We start from the raw sequence: 15,397 nt of genomic DNA, 5'->3' as shown, positions 1-15,397 counted from the left end.
GGGTTTTTACTATCATTTTTGTTTTAGGCTGATGTATCCTTTCTCTTTCTTTAGTATAGTTTTAGAATATAATAATATGATATGATATGATATGATATGATTAATATATCAGCCTTCTGAGAACTTGCTGTCAAATTCTCATCTCTCACCTCATCCTGGGGACCTTGCAACACCACAAATGTGCCCATCGGTTATTGTTGGAACCCTGGATGCTGAGTATTTTAAACTTTCTGTGCTGAAAGGCACAGACCCACAAGATAACACTGCATTTGACCTGAGGCTGTGGAGAAGGCTTCCAAAATTGATCTATAGTACTGGGATTATGGGTGTGTAGTTGGTTAGAAGTGTGTAATATCACATGGAAAACTTAAGAGTTAGGGGCTTTAGAATGTAGTAATAAATTTGAAGAAAGATGGAAGTTTTAGGGTGGAGGCAGGTTGGTTTTCACCTTCTTCTTCCTTCTTCTTCATGGGTTTGGGTGATGTTTTGTAATTGGTCTACATTGGGGGCTTCGAGTTATTTGTTTAAAAGGGAAAATAATCTAGGTGTCCTTTCTTAATTGGATAGTTTAGCTTTAAAAGACCTTGTAACGAGATAGTTGGCCATTTTGTGCCTTGCTAATGAAAGTCTGCAGAACTCACAGCTGTGAGACTGTAACATTGCTAAGAAACAATAAACACCTGAGTCTGAACATGAGCTATCATCTCAGGTGCCTTCAATCCTGACCCAAGGGAGGTAGAAAAAGGAAGCAGAGAACCCACAAGTTATGGAACAAATTGTTTTGTCTTTTGGAAAGCAGGAGAGACAGAACCCAGTATCACTCAGCTCAACAGAATTGCTTTGTTTTGCACACCACCACATGAAGTGGCTGAGTCCCAGGGTTGAAAGTGTTGCAATAAAAATATTGAATGGGTTTGCACGTGGAGCAAAGACCACTAAAGTGCCTTAAACATGGTAGTGAGGAGTTTCTGGATTTTAGCATTTTTACCCTGTGATTTCAAAAGAATAACAAACTATTTGACAAAGACCTTGATGCAAAAAACTTCCAAGTAGAAAGAATAACTGGTTCTAATAAAATCCACTTACTCCTGATATCCTGTGGCCTTGAACAGGAGTAAAATGTAAATAAGAACATGACTTGACTCATATTAATAAATGGTTGTATTGTGTACATAATCATATAAGTTGAACAGAATCTCATACAAGCGTAAAATTCATAGTAAAGATGTCTTTATTCCAAAATAATAATAATAATAACAATAATAATAACAATAATGTGTTAGGCAGACAGCTACAAAACACAAGACTTTGGTAAGAAATGTTCATGGTAGCTTTTTCATAATTCCACAGCAAACAAAAACAACAAAGGAAATCTAAAAATGCAATCAAAAATTTTTTTTAACTCATATGTCGCACAAACAGAGTCCTACTCTACATTTGTTAAGTCCCTAAGTTTTCTTTTTTATTATGTGTAAAGATTCTTCTATCCTTTGTATATTAGAAAAAAAAGGTACTCACGATGCTAGGATCTGGTAGTTGAGGTCTACAAAATTGGTGTGACATCTGTGCTTTGAGTTCAGCAGGATTATTCAGGACATCAGAACAATAACAGTTTTTATTTTTATTGACTGATAAACAGTGCCTGTTACACTACTAGAAAGTTTACAGTAACAATGCCAGATTTCTACATATTGTATATAAGAGCTTTTTATTTTTTGTTCAGAATAGAAAATCAACCTCTTTTTTTCTTTCCTTCCTTTGTTTTTGTTTGTGTTTATTTTTTAATACAAAATGTAACAAGCCTAAATGTTTCTCATGTATCAAGACAGAAGAAAGACAAGAGACCTGTAAAACGTTTCAACAGAAAAACAAGTGTGATGAGCTGAACAGAAGCAGGAGTGGTCACACATTTCTGACCGGGCACAGTTACCTTATTTCATCTGTTAACAAGATGGGGAAAAAAGTGATTTGCAACATTCAGAACCTTATTGAGCCTAAGAGGAATGACTGGAAATCACACTGAGCAGCCTTCTAAGAGAGAGAGGAAAAAAAAAAAAAAAGGATCTGGAAAATCAAATTAGCAAGAAGCACAGAGAAAGGAATGCCAGACTTTTCAATGGACAATTTTGTGGGCAAGTTCAGAAAGGTGTAGTATGTTTTCTAAAAGTGTATTTGAACTATGTGGCCTTTGGCAATAGAGTATTTAGTAGACAAAACAGCTTGATGAACTGGAACAAATGTGAAAATGAAAATACAACACTGGGTTTCATTGATTATTTGGTGAAACAGGCATGGTTTTGCAAGATAAGCTTGGACAAGTGTTTGATGGGATAAACCTGATTCCTGAACTCAGCAAATTTTTCCATTCAGGAGAAACTTCTTCTGTTCCCTCTGCCCCAGATTACAGATCCTTTAAAACCTTTAAAAGCACCCTGACACACATTTTATGGCCAAAGATTACTTTTCTGAGTGAATGGCCTCATTCAGCTGGGATACCCTCTGTCAGCTCAGCCAGAGATGTGGCTCTGCCCTGGCATTGATCATTGTGGCTTTTCTCTGCAGTTTCTTTACCCAAATTATGCTCAGCTGGTCACTCCTCCAGCACCTATATCACTCCACAGTTTTTTAAATTGGGTTTTCTTTATTTTTGGTCATACAAGTGAAATGTAAGGTCCTAAATGCACTACTGAGGGACAGTCTTGCTGCTATGCTGTCATGGCAGTGCTGTAGAGATATAAACTGCACGATTTTTGAACAGGCACAAGGAGGCAAGCTATCTGAATTAATATTATTAAGTGAGCCAAGCTGTGCAAAGAGTAAAATGTTTGGTTTTAGCATTAAACCTTGCTGTATTCTTTTTTCTACTGTTTTGATCGGCTATGGGTGTGCACCCATTTCATTTAGCAGCAGCAGGAGAGGGATCACTCTGCCCTTGGTTCCATTATTTCCCTGGCCTTTCCCTAACTCCAAATCTGCAGAAAGCAGTAAAATATCTTGAGAGCAGGTAGGATGTGATGGCTGTGGAAATCCTGAGCAGCCCTTGCAGTGTTCCATGGAGAAATGCTGATGAAGAGCCCCACAATTAATGCCACCAGCCCAACGAGCCTGTTCAGGTACAGAGGATCCCCAGGGTGGTGGTGTGAGGAAGATGAACAGCTCAGAGGGTTGTGGTGCACAGCAATATTTAAAACCCAGCTGTCAGGTCCTCAGGGTAGTGTCCAAGTGTTAAGGAAGTGAGTTAATTACTTAAGGCTGGTTTAGAGACCATTAAAAAATTCTCTCCATTCATTTCTCTCAAGCTTAAGTGTCGGCATCAACAATCTTTGTTTTCAGTGCACTGCTCTTACTTCAGAAGAGACATAGGAGTATGCTGCCTTGCCTGGACCAAGAGGCAACCCATCACCTTCCCCTCTTAATTTTAGATTATTACAGGAAAATAGAATTGAAGGAAAAGATTCTATTCCAATAGCAAGTGGGGCCCAAGGGTCTCTCTAATTACACCTGACTCTGTGTAGGAATGAAAGCTAAACTCTGGAGGAGATGGGGTAAAATAGCAAATAGAAGAGTGAGGAGGTATTTTATCATCTCAGGCAGTTTTTTAATCACTTAAGTAGTCAAGGAGGGCATTTAGCCTGGCTAGGATATGCAGAAATGGGTGATTCTCACAAATCTAGTAATTTTTAGATTACCCTATGCTCTGAGTAAAAAAATACATAAATGACACTGCTGTAAATGTATTCTTGTGCCAATCTATAATCAGGGTTTTTTAAAGACTGTCATTGTTTCCTTTCAGAGGCTCATTTCAGTTTTAAGGGATGCATGAGAACCTGGCTCACCTTTTCTCTATCATTCTTGTTTTACTATAAACCAGTCTCCCTCTTCTCCTGTGAATAAAATCCTTGTGAAACTGAATCTAATCTTTGTGTGTCCCTCATGTGGAAGACATCCTGTGGCACAGCTGTTACAACCCTTTGGACCAAGTTCAACTAGTTCTGTGTCCATTTTGAAAGGCAATGGACTGTACACATATTATGATATTTGCATGTTTCCTTTTTGTGCTGTCTTGACTGTGATTTTGTGGTGGTCAGACATCACTGTTGAGCCACAAAAATTATTTCCTTTTCAAGTTTTAAAGAAAAAAAGACCTTCTTTCATGGACCACAGCATCCATGTGAAGAAAAGTGTTTAGATTATTATAATATGATGATAATAACTATCAGCTTAACCCAATAGTGTAAAAAGATAATCATGCACCTTTAATGTTTTTGAACCTGCATTACTGACATTACTCCTTGGCATAGTTGTGTAATCACAGAGGCACTGCTTTGGATTTTCAAAATCAAATCTAGAGATAAATCCTCCCACAGATGAAACTTCCTGTTACTTTAACTTAGTTTCGTTAATATGCATGCATCCCATGTCTTTACAAGTGGTATTTCTATATGGCTATTCCATGTCCACAGATGTGTCTGTATTTTAGTTAAATAACTCACCATGACTTTACTATTTTTATGTATTAAGGGCTGACTGGAATAACAAAGACTTACTCTCAGCATAAATCCATGAGGAAATATTTATAAAATATTCTTCTTGCACCAGCAAGACTAAAAAGCAAACCGCACTGCAAAAATGAAAACTAATATACACTTTATATTTTGTTGTTGTTTTGTTGTTGTTGTTCTAAAAAAACAAACTAAGGTTGACTTTCCATTAGCTCAGAGGTGCATCACTTGGAACCTTGTGTTTTGTTAACAAGGATGGACATTACATGCTCTTAGCTCCTTTTTGTCTTTGCAGCTGGTAAACTGAGTGCTTTTGGACCTCTTCTTTACCATCATGTAGCGCTCCTGAATTCCACCTCCACAGAGTGTAGAACATTCTGTCCAAGCAGTCCATGGTTTCATCCTACAAACTGAAAAAAAAAAGTGATTTGGTTAAGTATTTAGCAGTAGAAACTCCTGCTAAGTATAAATAACCAAGTTGCATTTGTCAGACACTGGAGAAAGTCAAAAGAAATTAAATATTTACATTAAAAAAGACAGATAAAATGATGAAGTCGTTAAATTTCAGACAAGCATGAGCTACAACTTAGCAGTAATTACTACCCAGATAATGTTAATTATACCACAAGATATGTTTTGTTGATTTGAGGAATTAGTTTGGATGATGGATGAGGAATTAGTTATAGATGATACTGTCCCCCATTGGAAAAGCAGTTTGAGCAGATCTCCTAGCACAGCCTGAGACTGAATCAGACTGCTGAGGTGGAAATGAGTTCAGTTTTGAAATTCAGCATTGGATCCAGGAACAAATATTTTAAATGTTTGAAGCTAACAGGATGTAAAGATTACCACCCAGATTTGAAGAAACTGCAATCAGTCCTTTGCCAGGTGAAAAATTTAAACTTTTTTACACTTTCTTGTGGAGTAGCTAAAATATATTTAGTGCTGGGACTCAGACAGATGTGGGCCTTTCTCCATGGTGTCCTGAGCTTAGGCTGGGTGACTTTAGTGATGGGGAAGCACTGCAAGTGGCTGTGTTTTATAGACTGAAGTGCTGAAGATGCTCTCACAGAATGTGGTAGAGCTGCTCACAAGCTCCTGTTGATGCCTCAGGTTTTAGCTTTTATATTTTTCACATTCTGTGCTGCTTTAGTGGGTGGATCTGAGCTTTACATGAGGGGATGGTGAGCTCTCTGCACAGAGCAGGGAGACAAAACAATTCCTTCTCCAGCTGGGCACCAAGGACAAATGATCCAAATCTCAGCCCAAGAGCACAAACCCCGTGGGCTGGAGAGAGGAAAACAAGCAGGGTGGGACTGCCTGGGCTAAAGCTGGGATGGGACAATGAACTGCAAGGTGCAAATGGAGCAGAGCTGATCCCAGGGAGAGACCCTGGGAGCACTCATGCATTTTGGGGCCATTTTGGGTTGTGCTGCCCAAGGTGGATCCATTAAGGCCTCTTAATAAATCCCTGCTTTATTCTTTAGCTCTGTCCAGCCTCTGTTCTAGCTCAGCCTTCTCAAGGCATCACTGTCATGCAGAAGTAAAAGCGGTTTCACACGCACCTGGATATTGCTCACTGTCTAAATTCTTCTTTGCTTGTTCACTTCTCCTTTTCTCCCGGGCCTCCTTCCAGCGTCTTTTTTCCATCCCTGCTCCTCTCAGGCACTTCCTCACTCTGCATTTGCTGCGCTGCACGGTCTCAGGGCAGGCTGTTCCTCCAAACTGGGGCTCTATTTTAATCATCCTTGTCCTGATCATGTGGCCCTTGCCACAGGAGGTGTTGCACTCGGACCACTGGGACCACTCTGTCAGCTCGCAGTGGATGGCTGCAGGGAATAGGAAACACAAAAAAATAACACCAAATCTAAACACAGAAACACAAAGATGTGCCTGATGAATCTTTGCACCCCAACTACATGGATTCTGCTTAAGCCTCCAATCTTCTAGGCAATTGTTTGGATGCTACATGTCATAATTTTCTGAGTCCATTTCTAGAAGAAGTGTTATTTGACACACTCTTAGATTTCTTCTTCAAGAGTGGTGTTGGCAGATCACTAAATTTACAAAGAACATTTAAATAATTCTCCTGTGCCTTCTTCAATTTTCCCTCCCATCTGTCTGTTTTGTAATGAAAAGCTGCTAAAAATTGAGTTATATTTAAAAATAATTTGCTACCTCTGAGATATGAGCCTTGCTTTGCTGGCAGTGTTATGCAATAAGCCACATTCACTAATACCATTATATCTTAAAAGTCTTCATCTTTCAGCACTGCTTAACACTTACAGCCCCAGTGTGTGGGAATCCACAAAATTAGAGGCTTTTGGGAAAGCTGCAAAAGACAGGCCTCAGAGACAGCAGAACTGTGATTAGAGCTAAGCAGTAGCCATGAGATAGGTCAGCAGAAAAATTACTTAAAAAGTAGAAAAGCAAGGACGAGTAGAACAATGGTTCACATATTAACGCTTGTCTAGGATAACTTCCTAAGCTGCAGAAAATTTTATCTAGCAAGATATTAGGAAGTTTGAAGCTTAATAATGGAGCTCTGTGCATTTTGTTTTAAGGCTTACAAGCAGGCATTGTATTCGAAATAAGCAAGCATTGTTTTAACCAAAGGTGTGTGTGCTTCTAGTGGTTGGATGGAACCACTGTCAATATGCTTTTGCTTTGTGTGATTGGGCAAAAAAGTTATAAAGTAAGTTGTAACATTAAGTTCTTTGTCTGCTGCTTGGGATGTGAGCTGCTGGCATCTTCCCATTGTCATAGCCATGTAATGAGACTGATGCTGAAAAATAAAACAGCTGGAGGCAGGTTCCACAGCAGTCCCGTCCCGTTCGTGGTTTGTACATAGCCCCCGGCCGGCAGCACCAGTGAATAAAAATCAAAATGATATTTCACATTATTTAAGAAAAACTGAATGAGCAATTACAGTGTAAAAGCCCTTTTAACCCATAATTTCTGTGAAAAATAATGTAGTTTGTGGTAAAACCTCACAAACCAGCTGGAAACAGGATGCTAAAGGCAATCATATCTCATTCATTCAGCAGTGCCTTAGGCTATCACACTTCACAAAGACTGAAAAGCAACCAGAAATTTGCTCTACTCAAGTGGGGGATTTTAATGGAGTAAGGTAAAAAAGTCTCTGCAGCTGCCTCCACACCATCCAGTAGCAGGTTGCAAAGTGATACCATTCAGAGGTGTATCAAAGGTGGAGAAAGCTTCTTTTGTGCTCTTTCTGAGCTGAAAGAATCACACAGGTGATTTCAACTCTTCTTTTTTTCTTTCCTGGCACACTGTCTGCATTTGAGTGATAAACCAGGTTTTATAATTCTGACTTATTTCCTACTGGGGAGCTGCCTGGAGCTGCAGTATGTTAAACATGCAGAGCTGTACTCCCATGGAAATATTGGGAATAAGCATGGGGTGAGGCAGGGCAAGCTGAATTTAAGACACAGTCACATTTCAGCTCTCAGTTGCTGAAAGTGTATGATAATTATGATAATAATGATAATGATAATAACAAATTTTTAAAATCAATGCATGCTTGATACCCTGCCCAAGCTAAGAAGTGATGCTAAGAAGTGGTGATGGAGGTTTGATCCACAGATTTTGTCACATAATTAGCCGCCCCTTCCCAGGGAATTCTCCAAACTTACGGCATTCTGGCAGCATGCATTTCTCTGCTTGCTCCAGCTCCTCATTGCAGTCTCCCAGCTCAGCAGCAGATTTCAGCATCCTTTGCCTGGTTCTCATTCCCTTCCCACAGGTTACACTGCAGTCACTCCACTCAGACCAGGGAGACAGAAGGCAGGGGATGGTATCTGGTAGGAAATAAAAATGTAGTCAATTTTTATTATTAAAAATTTATTCCTATAAATAAAGTATGAAGGTATACATTTTGAAAATAATACAGGTGGAAAATGTGCTAGGTTTTATCTGTCATCAGCCAATTATACTTTCTTGTCTCAAGCTGATTGTTGCTGCTGAAGAAGCTCTGAAAACTTTATATTAAATTGAAAGGTTTGCTTGATTTAAATATCTTTGCTATCTTTTCCTGTATCTAAGTCATATCTGCTGGGTCTCAGTGCATCTGGGGAACAATAGTTTAGGAGCTATGTTTCAATCACAACTCCTGAAAAAAAAAAAAGGATTGCTGTAATGAATAGAACTGGAAGTCAACTTAATTTAGTCTAACAATTGAAATTTCCATATCTAATCTACCAAAAATATTTTTTAAATTATCTCTAAAGAAAATGTAACATTTCATAAGAAATTAGTAGTGATAGTAAGGGTGTGGCTGGCTGATTGCACAAAAGAAGCACCTCAATTTCTGAAATTTCCAGGGGTTAAAAGGGGAGGGCACTGTTTCATGTGTTTTATTCTAGCCTTATGGTCAAATATACCTCATATTGCATAACTTAGAGTTGTTGAGGTATGGCTTGCTGATACACACACCACTGTGTGGGTCACACAGCAACAGGACACCACTGAACATTTTCTATTGAAGCTCTCATCCTGATAGTGAATGTCCTACTTAATGCACAATCCCAATTTTTCTCCCAATTTTAGGGAGGACAAGGAAAAGCAGCATTGCTCCTGGTTTAGCTGTGTTCTCTGTTCTGGGGCAGTGTGTCAGAAATGATGTTTGTTTTCAGAGCAGGGGAGGGGAGCTCCTGGCCACTCACGGCATTCAGGCATCATGCATTTCTCTGCCTCAGTGGTTTCTGCCTTGCACATGGATCCATCAGCAGGAGTCATCTTGATCATCCTGTGCCTTCTCTTCATGCCCATGCCGCAGCTGGCACTGCACTCATCCCACTCACCCCACTCTGTGACAAGGCAGCTGCTGGGAGCTGTTCAAAGTGGACAGAGAACATTGTTCATCAGTATCACAGCATCAGCTGAGGTGGAAGGAACCCCCAAGGACCATGGAGTCCAGCTGCTGGCCCTGCACAGGGTCATCCCCAAGAGTCACACCTGTCCCTGGGAGTGTTGCCCAAACCCTTCTTGAAGTGAGGTTGGTGCTGTGACCACTTCCCTGGGGACCCTGTTTTAGGGCCCAAATTTTTTCTGATATCCAAACTAAACCTCCCCTGACACAACTTCAGGCCATTCCCTTGGCTGCAGTCACTGTCACACAGAGCAGAGATCAATGCCTGCCCCTCCTCTTCCTCTCATGAAGAATTTGTAACTGCACTGAGTCTCCTCTCTGTCTCCTCTCCTCCAGGCTGAAAAGACCCAGTGCACTCAGCCACTCCTCACATGCCTTCTTCTCTGGAACCTTTACCATCCTAGTGGCCTCCTTTGGACACTCTCTAATGGCTTAATAACTTTTTTTGTATTGTGGCACCCAAAACTGCCCCAGCACTGAAGGTGGGGCTGCCCCAGCTCAGAGCAGAGTGGGACAATCCCCTCCCTTGCCTTGCTGGTGGTGCTGTGCCTGATGTCCCTTCTGTCTCCAGGGCACTGCTGGCTCACATTCAGCTTGCCAAGGACCCCCAGGTCCCTTTCCCTGGTGCTGCTTTCCAGCCTCTCATTCCCTAGTCTGTCTGTACATCCAGGGTCGCCCATCCCAGGTGCAGAATCCAGAACTTTCCCTTGTTAAACTTCTCATGGTTCGTGTTGAGGTCTCTCTGCAGGGCCTCCTTGCTTCTGAGGGAGTCAGCAGCTCCTCCCAGTTTTGGATCATCTTGGAATTTGCTTGGTATCCCTTCCAATCTTGCTTCTAAGTAATTTATTAAGGTACTGAAGAACACAGGACCTAAGATGGAGCTCTGTGGGACCCCAGTAAGACTCATATAAAAAACTATTTCAGCATTTGGGCAGTGCTCCTGCTATTGGCTGGGTTTTATGAAGCTGAATGAAATACTTACAGCATTCCTCATTTACAATACACTTCTCAGTCTCCTCAGTGGGCACTTTGCACATGGAGCCATCCTCAGGGAACTGCTTTACATATCTCTCCCTGGATCTCGTTCCCATCCCGCAGGAGACGCTGCAGGGGGACCATGTGATCCAGTCAGACATCATGCAGGTGGAGCCATCTGAAACACAGAGAGTACTCAGGTGTGGGGATTGGTCAATGCAGGGCATCCCCAGACAGCGAATAATGTGCTCTGACTCCATGGTTCAGGAGGCTGAACAAATGCTTTATTAAGCTATGCTATATTACACTAATACTATACTAAATTACATACTAAAGAGATACTATACTAAATACTAAAGAAAAACCTGTGACTGTCTCCAGACAGTCACGACACATATGGATCCAATTGGCCAATCAATCCAAACAACCCTCAGCAGAATCCAATTAACAAATCACTTTTGGTAAACAATCTCCATAACACATTCCACATGTGCAAAATAACAGGCGCAGCGAACAGAGATAACAATTATTTTCTCTTCTTCTCTCTGCGCTTCTTACTGCCTTTCCCAGGAAAAATACTGGGAGAGAGTTGTGCCTGCTGCTCTCTGTGAAGAGAGCTACAGCCACAGGGATTGACAGAGCTGCTGCCCAGTTGTGTGCAGCATCCCTCCTATGCTGCCTTTCCCGCTGTCCTCTCCTCTGCTGCACCCTGTTGTCTGAGTCCCTCAGGGAGAAAAAGAAATGCAGGGTTTGAATCAGAACCTCTAGAGAAGCTGAAATATACTAAGTCACACAGACATGAAATAAAAGTATAAGTTTTAGTTTTAAGTAAATAGAAATATATCTTAAGTGCCTTAAGAAACTGTGTTAGCTAGTAAAAGTCCCTAAAGCCTAGTTTAAAGCTCAGTAACTTAGCCCCAGACATAAAAAAAAAAAACATAGGAGAACATTGCTTGCCTTTCTGGATTTAATATATGGAACTATCCAGGTAAATAGATAAAATTATGTACGTAGATTTTGGGTAAGAACTGACACTACTTTCACAAATTAGAATGGTGTAAAAAGAATGTTTTAGAGTTGTGTTTTCAGCTGATTGGATAATTTACGAATAAAACCCCTGTATTGGGGTGCAAAGAGGTAAGATGAAAGGAAGGAAGAAAAAAAAAAGGTGGGAGCTGCTGCAGCTGTTTCTACTCTGGACTTTATGCCAGAAAACTTTAAGCACAGACTTTAATACTCTAAACTCCTCGCCTTTGAGACTGATGTATTAATGCAATAAACAACTTTACTACACCCAAAAACTGCTCCTGTCTCTTTGAAGACCCAAGACCCACAAAGCCTCCACAGAATCCCTCACTCCTCTCCTTCATACTTCTGTGCACTTCATGCCCTGACACAGTTGAGTTGCAGAATTCACCACAGACAGCTGCCATTCATGTTCTTCAGCAATTTTCTCTTAGCCACAACCCAAGCCATACTACAGCAACTGACATCCTTGAGAACTTTAAAGGAGAAGCATACTCCACAAGGCATTTTTCTCCTCCACCTTCCATTCCTGGTTACCTTCATCACTGCAGCCTGGGCCCATGCAGGGCTGGAAGTCTTGGGTGTCTGGGCAGGGCACACTGAGGTCCAGCTGAGCTTTGAGCATTCTCTGCCTCATCCTCTTGCCCTTTTCACAGGTAGAGGAGCTACAGGCTGACCATGGGGACCAGTTTGAGTATATGCAAGTCTCAGGGGTGTCATCTAAAAAGTGAAAACAGGCATTGAATGTTAAAAATGGTCTTCCATTTTCTTCCTTTTTCTTGGCTGATGATTACTTTAGATTCCAATACATCATTTCCTTCTGCATTCTATCCTCTCCATTTTACCCCAGAATAAAAAAAAATTCCAACGGCCAACTTTCTTTAAAAAAAAAATTATTTGAACCTCCAAAGTCCTCTCTTTTTTTGCTTGTATTGTATTATCATCTCCTAGATATACATGCAATTTTTTTCTGTACAAGGGAAATCTAATAGAAGAGACTAGAAGAGATGAAAACCTAAATCACTGTTTGACAGTGAGTGGAATTTTTGTTCCTAAGTCAGTTTTGTACCTTATCTACAAGTGACAGCAGAGAAAGGAACAAAATGTAAACACACTAATTAGTGCACAAACTAATTTCAAATGTACCTTCTTCTTTTTCCTCTGGTGCTAGATCTGCCACAATATCATCTATGTTATCAGGAACGATATTGCACTGCTCCCCCTGCAAAAAAAAAAAAAAAAGATTATGAACACTGAATAGGGGAAACTCATTCATGAGGGGTTAAACCAGTACATTGTGAGACACTGCTGCATCTGCAGCACCTTCTTCTCTTCAAATTCCTAGGTGTACATAAAGAAAATCCCCAAATAAGCAGATGCAACAATTGCCAGAATTAGGAGAACACCTTAAAACAGTTTTTCACTTTTTCACACCTTAAAATTTTTTTCTGCCATTATCTTTGCTGTGAGTAGTTTAAGGAGTGTAGATTTGGAGGGAAGGTGGAGAAAGAATGGATTGGTTTTTTGTTTAATGGATTGGTTTTTGTTTTTTAAGTTGACTTTTGCTTGCTTGAGAATTTTGCTTCTATGTTTTCTACCTTTCGTGCAATTCTCTCAATGACAACTCTGGCCACCAGCTTGATAGATCCTCCTTCTGGATCATAAAATGGGCTTTGAGGATGATCTAAGCTTGTAAGAGGTCTGATCTTCTCCTGAGGCACTGTAGGTTTGTTAGGAGACTGCAATCAAAAAGAAAAAAAAAAGTATTATAAAAGAAACTAATAGTTAATCTGCAGAAATTAAAACTTCTCTGAAATGCTAAACTGCAGAATTCCAGTGTGAGGTGAACTTGGTATACTCATACTTACTGGTATGGGGATTTTTTGTTTGGTTTTTTTCTGAGGTTTTTGTTTGTTTGGGGGGTTTTGTTGTTGTTGGTTTTGCTCTGCTTTGCTGAAAGAAATAGTTGAAGTTTCCTATGCCAAACAGAAGGGTTGGCATAGGGTTGAAACAGCCCCAAAGTGCAGTTGATGATGGCACTGCTTTGGTCTGTACAAAAAGGCACCCAAAGGCTTGGTTGTTACGAAAACCTTCTGTTTATGCAATAGGTGAATTTAAGAGGTGAACATAAGTGAGAAATTCTTTACTGTGCTGTGACCAAGCCCTGGGAAAGATCGCCCAGAGTGGGTGCAGAGCCTTCCTTACTGGGGGTATTCAAGAGCTGTACAGAATCCTACAGCCTGCTCTAGGATGACCTTGCTTAAACAGGGAGATTGGACCAGACTGGACTCCCTGTGCTTCTTTCCAACCTTATCCATCCTGTCCTTCTGTGGTAAAAACACCCCAGGCGGATCTCACATCATCCCACGTGAGTGCCAATACTGAAGGAGCTCAGACAAATCCACCGACAGTGAAGTGTAGTTAACATCTCTTTAAATGAACAGTCTTTCATTTTAAGAAAAATTTGAGTAGAGAAGAAAAGTATAAGGCATCACCATGGATCAAAGTGCTTTCCTACTTCACTGCTCTGAGGGGATAATTTGTATAAACTACAGGTAGAGCCCATACCTCGTAGGTGACGCCACTGTCGGTGCCAGCATCCCAGGGGATCAAATCCTGCACGACTTTCTGGACCCATCCGCAGTCCTTGGTGCAGAGATCCTCGGCAGAGAGCCCCACGTTCCAGTCGGGGCTCGGGCCCAGCATGGTCAGGAAGGACATCAGATGCCGGTGGCGATCTACGGAAAACTCAGCAGAGGGAGCAGCTCTCCTGCAAATCCGGGGGAAGAGCGTCAATGACTGAGCCAGAGGGAACTTGAACACAGAAAGCTGCAGCATCACCCAAGGAGTGATTGCACTTCAATAGGTAAAAGAGATATAGCGTGGGAAATGGATTTGTAGGAAATTTTAAAAGTCTGATAGAAGGTTTATATACTGTGCATTTGAATGCAAACCTTGAGATAAGAAACGTTGATTTAGAAATGTTATGGAATAGGATAGACATTGTTGAGAAATGGAAGTAGAAACAGGTTTTATGGCCTTGTAAACAAGATTAGATACTTTAGAGAAATAGAATTATGAAAGATATATTGTAGTAGGATTTATGAGGGGTAATTTTAGATTATTAGTTTCAAGGTATTTATGGTGTGGTAAAAGTTGATAGGTTAAGAAATGTTTATAATGTAATTAGGAAATAGTTTTTGACTATGATAGTGTGAATTATAATATTTGTATTGTCTTACCCTTAAGATGAGACTAAAAATAGAATAAATGTTTTTAAAACACCTCTCAGTTGCCCCATCTCTGGGACAGAAAAGAACTTAATTCGACAATATAGAAATACAGAGCTGCAGCAGTGTGCTCATGCATTAGTGGGATAATAATAATAATAATAATAATAATAATAATAATAATAAAAATATCTGTCAAAACACTTGCAAAAATTAGGGCTAAAACAGCAGGGAAATACTTTGGTTGTTGGGTTACTTCTTACCCCTGCCCCAAAAGCCAACATGAGTTTCAACGCCAAAAGTTCTTGGAAGGGCTGAAAGTGTGTGCAGAAAGAACTCATTAACAGAGTTTGAATGCTCCTGGAAATGAGATGAGGGACACTGCCAGTCCTGGAGGGCTCAGCCAAGACTTGGCATATCCTGGGGTGGGTGTGAGAGCTCCTCTGCTCATCCTGTGCTAACTGGGGAGAGAATCTGCTGTATCACCCCTTTGCCCTGCTGACAGCAGCTCCCACATCCCAGTGAAATAAAACCATTCCAGTAGCAATAAAACCAGCCCTAGCTGGAGGCTCCTGCTGGCAGATGATAAGCTGGAACCCGTCATGGTGTTTTTCTCGTGAGCAACCACAAATGTGGAATTATTTAAAATATTATTTTGCTAATTCTGTTCTAAATTTTGGTCTGATGTCCATGCAAATTTTCCCCAGCTACAGGATTTGGGTTAATAGAGTTAAGTCGAGGTTTTGTTGGTTTCTTTCCTTTTCAGTTTTATG

The 15,397-nt window shown here is 40.6% G+C and overlaps 1 protein-coding gene across 1 annotated transcript in view; it reads right to left on the bottom strand.

Moving 5' to 3' along the window:
• Window positions 1–1,213: 1,213 nt before the first annotated feature.
• Window positions 1,214–15,397, bottom strand: part of SPON1 (spondin 1) — a 203,503-nt gene continuing 189,319 nt past the window's right edge. Inside the window, exons 8-16 of the mRNA XM_009097061.4 lie at window positions 13,963–14,164; window positions 12,993–13,133; window positions 12,541–12,616; window positions 11,932–12,114; window positions 10,376–10,546; window positions 9,188–9,355; window positions 8,159–8,323; window positions 6,068–6,331; window positions 1,214–4,912 (exon numbers count right to left, since the gene is read on the bottom strand). Coding sequence (XP_009095309.1) covers window positions 4,749–4,912; window positions 6,068–6,331; window positions 8,159–8,323; window positions 9,188–9,355; window positions 10,376–10,546; window positions 11,932–12,114; window positions 12,541–12,616; window positions 12,993–13,133; window positions 13,963–14,164 — 1,534 coding nt within the window. The 3' untranslated portion in view covers window positions 1,214–4,748. The remainder of the gene's footprint in view (window positions 4,913–6,067; window positions 6,332–8,158; window positions 8,324–9,187; window positions 9,356–10,375; window positions 10,547–11,931; window positions 12,115–12,540; window positions 12,617–12,992; window positions 13,134–13,962; window positions 14,165–15,397) is intronic.

The sequence above is a fragment of the Serinus canaria genome, chromosome 5, assembly GCF_022539315.1.
Source record: "Serinus canaria isolate serCan28SL12 chromosome 5, serCan2020, whole genome shotgun sequence".
In the NCBI taxonomy this organism is placed as follows: domain Eukaryota; kingdom Metazoa; phylum Chordata; class Aves; order Passeriformes; family Fringillidae; genus Serinus; species Serinus canaria.
This window is presented reverse-complemented; position numbering and strand designations above follow the sequence as displayed.